The 10,286-nt window shown below is 50.9% G+C and overlaps 1 protein-coding gene across 5 annotated transcripts in view; it reads right to left on the bottom strand.

Annotated features, from left to right (window-relative positions):
* PSD (pleckstrin and Sec7 domain containing) overlaps positions 1-10,286 on the bottom strand; it is a 72,380-nt gene that overhangs the window by 30,357 nt on the left and 31,737 nt on the right. For 2 of the 5 annotated variants that reach the window (XM_019555998.1, XM_019556000.1), the window contains exons 6-10: positions 7,994-8,194; positions 7,334-7,414; positions 6,708-6,820; positions 5,817-5,875; positions 5,154-5,243 (exon numbers count right to left, since the gene is read on the bottom strand). In XM_019555998.1, the coding sequence (XP_019411543.1) occupies positions 5,154-5,243; positions 5,817-5,875; positions 6,708-6,820; positions 7,334-7,414; positions 7,994-8,194 (544 nt within the window). The remainder of the gene's footprint in view (positions 1-5,153; positions 5,244-5,816; positions 5,876-6,707; positions 6,821-7,333; positions 7,415-7,993; positions 8,195-10,286) is intronic. The other 3 variants (XM_019555999.1, XM_019556001.1, XM_019556002.1) reach the window with 3 other exon arrangements.

Raw genomic sequence — 10,286 nt, 5'->3', positions numbered from 1 at the left:
TGGGGGAATTTGTGGGGGGATGGATAGGCATGAGGGGTGTATGGGGGTGGGAGAGCATGTGGGTAGGTGTGTCGATATGGGATATGGGTGGGTATGGGGTTTGTGGGGGGCTGTGTGTGTGGGGGAGGGAGTGTGGCTGGGTAGGGTTGTGGCATATGTGGAGTGGGAGGGTTTTCCCACAGCCAGCCCATGGCAGGCAGAGCCCCCAGCAATACTCCTCCAAATCTGGGCTCTGCACTCCTGCCCCTGGGGCACTGGCATGGCCCCGTGCTGCTGCACACAGCCACTTCCCCCACATCTGCCACTACTACCCTTCTGCCACTTCCCTGTCTCCTGCCTTAGCTAGCCACTCTGGCACCATGTCCCAGCTGTACAGCAGCAGGAGCTGGACTGGCCTGGCTGGCACCACACAGAGCCACCTGAAAATTGCAGGGGCCAGGCTGGCTCCTGCTGCATCCTGCAGCCTTGCACTGCAGCTGGGAACCACATGGTGCCAAAGCAACCAATGGCGGGGTGGAGGGGAGCAGTGGTAGAGGTGGGTAAATAGCTGTGGCAGGCGGGGAAGAGCGAGAGTGAGCAGGTGTGCAGAATGCAGGGAGAGCGTCAGTGGGCCCCAGTGGGGTGGCAGGAATGTGGGGTAGGGGCCATCAGGGGCTCTATGGAGACAAGCCAGGCTGTGCCAGCAGGGAGAAGGGGAACCGGCCTGGCTCCAGAGCCCCCTCTAGCCCAGGCCCCATGCTCCTGCCACCCTACTCTGGGCCCTGCTGAGAGAACTTTGCATTCCCAGCCAGCTGTTGCTGTGTTCCACATACCTGCTCACTGCCACTGCCCCCCTCCCTCCGCCTGCTGCCACTTCCAGTGCTTCCCTGCCTGTGGCTGCCACCATTCCTTTCCACCTCACACTGGCTGCTCTGGCACCACATGGTTTTTGGCTGCAGGCTGGGACCTCAGCAACCAGCTTGGCCCAACCCTGAGAACTGGGGCGATTACCCATGGTCCTCCCCTGCCTCCCCCACCCCATATCTATATTTCCCTCCAGTGCAGGATGGCAGGAACAGCCCCAGGGTCCCAGGCCAGAACCCTCTGCTCCACTCGGGGCTTCTGGCTGGGGGTGGAAGAGGCAGGGCTGGCCAGGCCTTGCTTCTGTAGCTGCTTGGTCCTGCTCGTGGCTTCTCCTGGGTCCTACTGCCCCTGGCTCCTGTAATTTTGACAGGCAGCCAGGGGCAGAAAAATATTAATTTTCTAAATATTTTAGGGGCCTTGCAGGCCAGATAAAATGGCCTGGTGGGGTGGATTTGGCCTGCAGGCCTTATTTTGCCTGCCTCTGCTCTAAATCCACATACAGCGTAATTGCCCCTCGTACACCCAAAAGCCACTGCTCTTTCTAGAATGGGAGTATCTGACAGACAGTGGGGGTATGCAGGTGGAACCACTTAGTGCAGTGGTTCTCAACCATTTTAGCCTCCAGACACCCCTTGTTAAGATTCAAGACATCCCTTGGGAAATGTCAGCTCAGCTCTCACTCATTTTTTGACTACAGAAATATAATAAAGTAATTCTTTTGTTGCAAATTGCTCAGAAAGACCACAGTGGGTCCAAATGGTTTTTACCCTATAGATTTCTATTAGAAAAATCTGTGTTTATCTTGTGATTCCTGTGTTGATAGCTGCAGACCTAACAATACTAATATCAAATAGCACTCTTAAAAGGATCTCATGGAATCCCAGGGTGCCACAACATCCCAGTTGAGAATCACTGATTTAGCAATACCTAGGGGAATGATGTGGCTACATCCCCAGGAAGGACTAAAAACAGCACAAAGGGGAATTAAGTTTTCTTACCATAATTAGTCCTGCCCTCCCCCCTCCCTCCTCACATTACTGGTCCTGGGACTGGGCAGAAGCCAGCTTTACATTCCTCAGCATTTCCCCACCACAGTTCTCAAGGCATTTTGCAAATCCTGATGATTCCCCAGGTCAGTATCATTATTTCTGTATAACCAGATGGGGAAACTGAAGCACAGGAAAGCACTTGTACATGACCAGACCTTAAAATCAACAGCAGAGCTGGGAAGGGAACCCAGCCCTTCTAGTTCGCAGCCTTGCAAGTCAGATGCAAAGTTCTCATTTCCTTCCAAGCCTGTGGGACTGCCAGGTACCATAGAATGGGCAGTGAGGGATTTGACACATGATCACAGGTGCTGTGCTAGTTTTCACGTAAGGCAGAAAGGCTTTGTTGTTCCTGCACTGATCCCAGCCACTACACTCAGAGCCAGGTTGAGCAGGGCATCAGTAACAGACCTGCTGAGCACATTCACTGTGGGACAGAGCATGCTGGGATGTGGAGTTGCCCTCGAGGCCCTGCTTGCCCCGTGCATGCTGCTGTGATTAGGCCAGGATACCTCGGCAGCAGCAGCAGCTCACCAGCTTGGAGAAACAAGAGGCTGTTATCTTGTGCTGCATCCTGGTTGCGGCAGAAGCAAGCCTGAATGGAGCAGGGGAAGCATAGAGTGGGTGGCGCAGGGCCAAGGATGTGTGAGCTGGGGGAGGATGTTCTCTCCCACATGAGGGCTTAGTCACGAGAGCTGAATTACTCCCTGGGAGCTGGAAAAAGCTACCCCATTCCCAGAAAGTTCCCAGGTTGAGGAAGCCAGCTTTCTTCTACACAGTGAGTCACCAAAGCAGAAGCTAACTCAGACAACTATCACCATCCCTCCTGTGACTGGCCTAATGCAGTCACTGCTGATGCACTGTCACTCCCTGTCCCCTCCTCTGCTGCTCCTGCATGTGGACATGGAAGGGAGGTGGCAGCCCAGTGTTCCTATAGCATCACTGCTTCCACAGGTGAACAAGGGCTCAGCATGCAAGTTTGCCACTGCTGAGATTCCTACCTTTCCCAAGCAACCCTGCTGATGGCTATCAAGGCATTTCACAGACATCTGCACGTTCTGGCTCCCACCTCCTTGGGAAGCATACTCCGGAAAGCCAAGTCACAAAACGGGAAAGAACCTACTCAAAGTCAGGCTGTTTGGGGAACTCCCAGCATCCATGCTCTCCTTTCACCATGGGCCTTTCCTCCCTCTCCACTCCACTGCACCCTGCCTATATAGCCATGCTGCACTCCTCATAGCTTCAGGTTCCGGGAGAACAGACTTCCCCAGGATGCTGAGCTTTGTTTTGATTCACCTCAGAGAGGGAAACCCCAGTACAGCCCAGCAAGCAGCAAGGGGATGTGGGCTCAAAGAGAAAACATGCCCCCTGCCAACCCACCTATCCATGTGTGTCACGAGTGGTGGGATCCCCACACCCATCCTCAGTCTCATTTTTAGCGGGTATCTGGCTACATAAGAGCAAAGCAACCCTTTAATGAACCAACCACAAAACAATCTGGATACAAACAGATGCACATGCTCAGGACAAAGAGACTCTAGTTGGGAGGGTCCCCGCTTTGTGGGAGGGAGGCGTGGGAAATCCTGCATGTTCCTCCCTGGCTGACCTAAGGAGAGACTTTGGCCAGAGCAGATAGGTGTTCTGAATCAGAAGGAAACAACCCCATGAAGATGGAAGAAGGAGGGCAAGTGCATGAGGTGCCCTCTGTCAGCTCCAAAGCAGTAGAGAGCAAGCACCTTGGCTCAGCCCAAGCATGGGGTCTCCCATAGAACAGGGACCTTCTCTACACTACACTGGGTGCACCTACACGTAGAATTAATTTGAAGCAATAAATTTTGGTGCTTATTGCACTGGAGTTTATTGCTTTTGTGTGCACTATTTGAACATGTGCCAAGGACTGCAGCAGGTTGAGCCAGGTCAGAGCAGTCCTGGTTGGCAGGAGGCCTGGGGTGTCAGCCTGACAGCCCAGGGCTGCTCCTCCTGGCTCAACGTGCTGCGGAGGGGCTGGCTGGGGCCTCCAGTTACTCCAGTGCAGGGCTAGCCAGTAGGCAGCCCCCACACTGAAGCACTCTCATGCCCCAGCCAGCTGCATCTATATATGTAATGTTGCAAAGTAAAAAATTCCACAGCAGGATAGCGCTTGTATTCACAAGTAGTATCCTACTGCAGAGTTTACTAGTTTACTCCAGCCTAATAGCTCTGCATGTGTAGATGTTAGACATTTACTGTGGAGCTAATTAGTCTACTTTGTAGTAAATGTCTCGTGTAGACATACCCACTGAGTCCAGATGGCTCACTGCCTCTGTTACAGCCGTGCTAAGTTCCCACGGTCTATATTAGCAGTATCTTAATTGATTTCCATTGTAAAGCCTTATGGGTACCTATTGCATAATTCCCACCCATAAGTCTCAAGAAAAGGGCATTCTGGGACTTTTTGCAAGGTCACCGCTGTCTTGAAGAACACAACAATGATTCCTTGAACCATTTGGTCCTGTTTGTATCTACAGTGGCACTGAGCCCATTCAGGCTTTAGCCAGTGATTCAACCGGCTGATAAGCAGTCTGTTTATTTATTATTAGACCAGCAGGATGTGCATAAATGCAGGTACAATGTTCTGAAAGTCAGGGCTTTGGGCAGGGCAACTCCTCTAATACAGTGGTTCTCAACCCTTTTCAAGTTGAAGCACCCCATGAGAGAGACTCAAGACACCTCTCAAAAAATGCCAGAACTTAGTTTTCACTCATGGTTTGACAAACTAAAAATACGAGAACAATTCTTCTGTTGAAAATAATTCAGAAAGATCCCAACAGACTGGAATGGTTTTAACACTGCAATTCCTATTTGAAATCTCTGTGTTTATTATATGAATCATGTCTGCATACCTAACAGTGCTAACACTGTGTGGCACCCTGGTTGAGAATCACTGCTGTACTGCAACCCATGCTGGAGCACTGATGCAAAACTAGGGAAGAAAGTGGCTTTACAGGGATTTATAAGATCTGGTTCAGAACAATGGTTCTCCCCTTGAAGTGAGCACCAGCTCTGGGGAAAGTTGCTGGCTCAGGTAATGATGGCTCTGCTGCCTATTCATGCAGTCTGCTCCAGGTGTGAGAACACACGCATTCAGTACACTGAACATAATGGCTTGAGTGACCCAGCTGGCCCTGTGGGATCATTTCATATAAAATAGCTTGCAAGCAGTTTCCCAAGATCCTGCCTTAACTCCTGCTGGCCTGTTTGGTTGAGAAGCCCAAACTGTTTTACCTTGAGCAGTTCCTTGGGGAAATCTCTTCCTCCGTTGAGTCCTTCCAAGTTCCCAATGAAGTCAGAGCAGGACATTCTCTTCCCGATGTTCTGAGGGAGCCAGGGAAGAAGAAACATGGCTTTGAGAAGTGGGGGCAGTGGCTGCACAGAGCGTCTTCCCCACCCAGGTTCCTCAGGGACAAGTGAAGCACAGGTAAGCACGTGGACCTTGCGAAAGGCTGCATGGAAGCCTCCTTTCCTAAGGTCCAGGGACCTTTCAATAGCATCTGTCTTGAGCTTCCAAGGTCAGAGCTACCCCCCTTTGGGACACTCCTCTCATCTGGTATCTGATTCTGGTTTCCTCCTGCTACTTCTTGTCCAAGCTGTTTCTCTCTTCCTCTCTAACCCGCCATGCTTCCCTCCTTCTTGCTCCTTAGCCCTTGCTCTGCTCTCTGCTGCTTGGTCCACTCCTCTCCTCCCTCATTCAGTCTCTCCCCTTTCTTCCCCATGATTCATTCCTCCCTTCTGCAGTTTCTCCTTCTCATCCTCTTCAAGTGGGGTTTGTCCCTTACAGGTCCAAGGCTGGCTCTCTGTGCAAGTCATATCTCCTGTGGAACTGGAGTGTGGCATGAGGGGGTGGAATTCCTTGGGAGGGGGAAGAGAGCAGACAGAGTGTAGACTTACATGCCCATGAAGGTCTGTGTTTAACAGCATCAGAGCACAGGTCAGAGTGTGGGCTCCATCTGCAGCACAAACAACACACATGGTCAGAGCCCCCACAACCCTGCTGCATGTGGCCATTCAGTCCACACATAAAACAGAGACTCCTGCCATGCGGAGGGTGCTGACCCTGACAAGAGCTCTAACACTGCTCCCAAGAGTGATCATGCGATTTAAGGGACACTGTGTAGTTGCTGAGGTGCTGTGTTTACAAGATGATGCTTCATTACATTCTGGGACCAAATGGACCATAAGTCATTCCAGAACAGCACCCTTCCCATCCTGGATTAATGTCACAACATTCCTAGGGGTGGGGCAAGGAAGCTGTGGGAGATGCATGACATGGCCTGTTCCATCCAGCGAGCCATGCTGGTAGAACTGAATCAAGGCCAATTCAGTTTGTGAATACCCAAGCATGCACAGCTGAATCAAAGCACAGGCACAGGGAGCCACGATGAAATAGAGAGGTCTGGGCAACTTCTGGCAGCGACTGAGCAGCAGGGCTTCTGGCCTACCTAACCCTGCTACTCTGAGTTACAGGGCTCAGATGTTAATGATTTCTCTTCTTGTGTGAATCTGCTACAGAGCAGAGTTAAGGGGGCTTGAAGGTTAAACATCTGTCTTTTTAATGTATAGCCATTGCTCTGAATTCCTGGGGTTTAAAAGGCTGTTTGGGGAGAATGACAACATTCCTGCAATGCCAGTTTCATGCTTAGGTAACTAGCATGAGCACTCAGCCTTAACTCCAGCTTAACCTCATTTTTGTCTGGAATCTGCACCCAGGTTTATGAACACACACACACACACACACACACACACACACACACACAGAGCCACAGACACGTGGGACCTCACCTTCAGAGGAGACAGCACTGGGATTGCATTCATAATAGCGCTGTGAAAAATGTGCCAGCACACGCTCTCGTTCCTGAGTCTCCCCCATCAGAGCCAACTCCTTCAGAAAGGACCTAAAGAAGAAATGCTGATCAGGAACTGGATCAATCACTGTCTGTGTTAACTCACCCTGTCAAGGAGCAGTGTTCTCTCTGTCCCCTAGAGGAAAGATCCCTCCTCTGGTTGGAAGGGATCCAGAATCTAAGACATCCTCCAGGACTGACAGGTTGTAAAGGAAGGCCAGTGATGCTTTTCCATGTTGTGAGATCCCAGACCCTTTCAGCAAGCTTGCTTGGCTCTGTGTGTGGGGGGGGGGGGACTTGGCAAAGATGATGTTTCCTGGATAAAAGGAGTAATCTCCTAGACATGGGAGTGGCTTTGCCACCAACATTAGGCTGAGAGTCAATGCAAGCTTATTATTCCTGCTGATTTCAGGTCTGAATAGCTTTGCTGTTCTACTGTGGAGTAGCTAGATCCTGAGAAGAAACAGTTCCCATGACCACGTTATGGTTTAAAGACATTGTCTATATAGTTTATTGCATGTCAATTTTATTTTCTAGGCAGACAGACAGATGAGGGATTCTGACCTGAGAGCCTGGTCCAGACTCATGCCAGTGAATACGAAGAATTTCAGATATTCCCCAGCCACCATCTTACTGAACTCATTACTGAAAAAGAGAGGGGTGGGGGGGGGAAAGAGTTTAACAGAGTAGAGCAAATGGAGAGAAAAAAAAGAGAGATGGGTAGAGATGGGGGGGAGCAGAGGAATGGAAGACCTTCAGTGCACATAGGAACACAACAGAAGACACGAAGGTAGGACTACAGAAAGTGTGATGGAAGTGGACACACCCTACAATATCTTAATACTTTGATTCGCCATTGCAGGGATACAATCTGGAGTGTACTTTGCTCTCCTTCAGGAGCATTCTGTGTTATTCAGCATGTCTGAAAGCAACACAGCTCAGTGTGACGGCTGAGCCTGGGGCGTCCATGGAGCATCAATGTCTTTTAGATGAAGGTCATGGGACACACTCATCCAGGCTTCTGCGAAGGGCAGGCTGTCCTTGGGACTTGGGCTTTGGTGCAGCTGGCCCTTTGTGCGTGAGTGTCTTTTTGCTAACACTCTCCTTGTGCCATTCCCCAGAAACTTTTCTGCACTTAGGGCCACATTTTTGCCTAGGGTAGGCTGCTCTGTCTGTCTGACTGAAAGATTCCCTGGATGAATGGCCTTTTCTTATAATACCCACACGTACTTCTTCCCCAAGTGGCGGGCCACATCTGCCTTTTTAAACCCGTCCAGGTTGTATAGCCTCTTGGCCAGGCGCTTGGCAGCCTCAAGGTCAGCCTTGTGCCCGTTGGACAGGGTGTCAGTGCTGCCCAGTGCCAGCTGCTCTGTGCTGTCCATCTCGGAGTCTGAGTCGGAGACCAGCTGACTCAGGGGATGGTCACTGCAAACAGAAACAAAGGCTTCCGGTAAGTCTTGCTACAAAACTTATCCACTGCACCTTGTCATAGAAAGACATCTGGAGTCCTGACCCCAAGCTCACCTCCTCTCTGAGATGAGAGCCAGCCACTTGGCTCTCTAGAACTCTATAGTTAGGAGTCCTGAAAGGTTTCAGTTCTAGACACAACTAGACAATACTAGGGCATGGTACTGGCTGGAAGGGGGAGAAAGTAGGAGCAGATGACAAGACTGCTGCAATGTTAACAGCAGCAGCAAGCTCCTGATGTTGGTCTTACTCTGTGCCCAAACTTGTGCAGTTGGGGGGCAGGCAGGCAAAGATGCAAACCACAGGGACCTATCCTGTAGTCTCCTTCACTGCAGTGGTGTGCACATGAACATACACTGCTCTCCAGCTATGCCTGTGGCCAGAATGGTCTGCACACCCCCATCCCCACACACCTCGCAAAACAGCAACCTTTAAGCAGGAAGGAAATGCAGTCTCTGCCACAGCCTGCTGTTACCGAAACAGAGACAGGCCCATGGGCATGGAATGGAGCAGGATGCTAATCTGGAGGACTGGAGTGCTACATGGATACAGGGTTTCTAGAAGACCATGGGTATCTGCAGCTGCCTTGGTTTATGGCCATTGGTGGCCCAAAGAGAGGACAACAGTTGGAGGATCTGACTGGATCCTATCTTATGACTTTCAGCTCAGACTACCCCTCTGGTGGTGAACAAAGCCCACACACGGGTGCTTTGAGGCTCTAATAATATTTAGCTGGTATCCAGTGTTACATCAGTAGATCACACAGCATCCTATAGAGGAGGGAACCTGCATTACCTCCAATTTACAGATGGGGAAAATGAGGTATGGGGCAGTGAGATGATCTACCCAAGGCTATCCTGCAAGCCAATGGCACAGCTGAAACTGAACCCAGGCTTCCCGAGTGCTTAATCCAATGCTCTGTCCACTAGACCACATTGCTATCATCTAAATGGAAGGACGTATATTATGTCCACATGACCATACACCACTGCTCACTGGAACAAGATCCTGTCCCTTCCAGCAGGAGAGTGGATGAGGACGAGATGATATTAGGCTAGATTGTACAGTCGGGGGAAATCAATCATCTCTGTCAGCACTGCACTGTCTTGCCTGCTTTGTACTGTGGCTGTATCAGGAAGTACTGGGATCCCTTTATCCTTGGATGGCCTAAGGGGAGTGAAGAACAATCCCAAAATGCTATGCACTCTCTACCTGTGGGGACAGACTACCAAGCTCAGCAGAGGTGTGCCAGGGACATCAGTCCTCACCCCACATGCTCTGCTGCTGGGCTGGGTCCAATCTCCAGCTCAGTGTAACAGGACCAGGGACTGATGGCAGCATGGGCAATTCCCCTGAGTGCCAGCTAGAGAAACCACAGCAGTGTGTGCTTCCCACTCCCTGTAAGACTTTTGTTCTTTCTGCTGGGAGATGCTGACAGTGGGCAGCCCCTCCTTCTCCTCTCTGATGCAGGCCCTGCAAGCCACTGTCCAGTCCTTAATCAATTCCTCGTTACTGCCGTGACACCGTCTGTACTATTTCAGCTCTAACATTCTTTATGGCATCTGGAAATGCTGTACCCAGGCACAGGGCTGAAATCAGCTGCTGGTGACCCACAGCTGTGGGCTACTGTGTGTTCTCAAGTGTGTTTGGAAGGGAGCCACCACTTCCTTGTGCTGACAGGAGCTGCTCCTTATTCTACATCCCCACCCTGCACTCATAGCCAACAAAGCATTGGGCATCTTTCTGAGCCCACAGAAGGGAAGTCCAAGTTGAGTCACAGGCTGGCTGCAGGCTTTCAAGCTACCAATATGCCACAGACACCATTTTAAATGCCTCAACCTTTTCTGTTGGGCAGAACAGACTCCTCACACTTCCTACCGAAATGGCAGCTTATAGATTCCATAGACATCAGGGCTGGAAGGGACCTCGGAAGATCATCGAGTCCAGCCCCCTGCCCGAAGGGCAGGAAGTCAGCTGGGGTCATAGGATCCCAGCAAGATAAGCATCCAATTTGCTCTTGAAGGTGTTCAACGTAGGTGCCTGAACTACC

The sequence above is a fragment of the Crocodylus porosus genome, unplaced genomic scaffold (assembly GCF_001723895.1).
Source record: "Crocodylus porosus isolate Cpor-Errol unplaced genomic scaffold, CroPor_comp1, whole genome shotgun sequence".
Lineage (NCBI taxonomy): Eukaryota > Metazoa > Chordata > Crocodylia > Crocodylidae > Crocodylus > Crocodylus porosus.
Note: the sequence above shows the minus strand (reverse complement) of the source record. Positions and strands in the feature narration are given on the sequence as shown.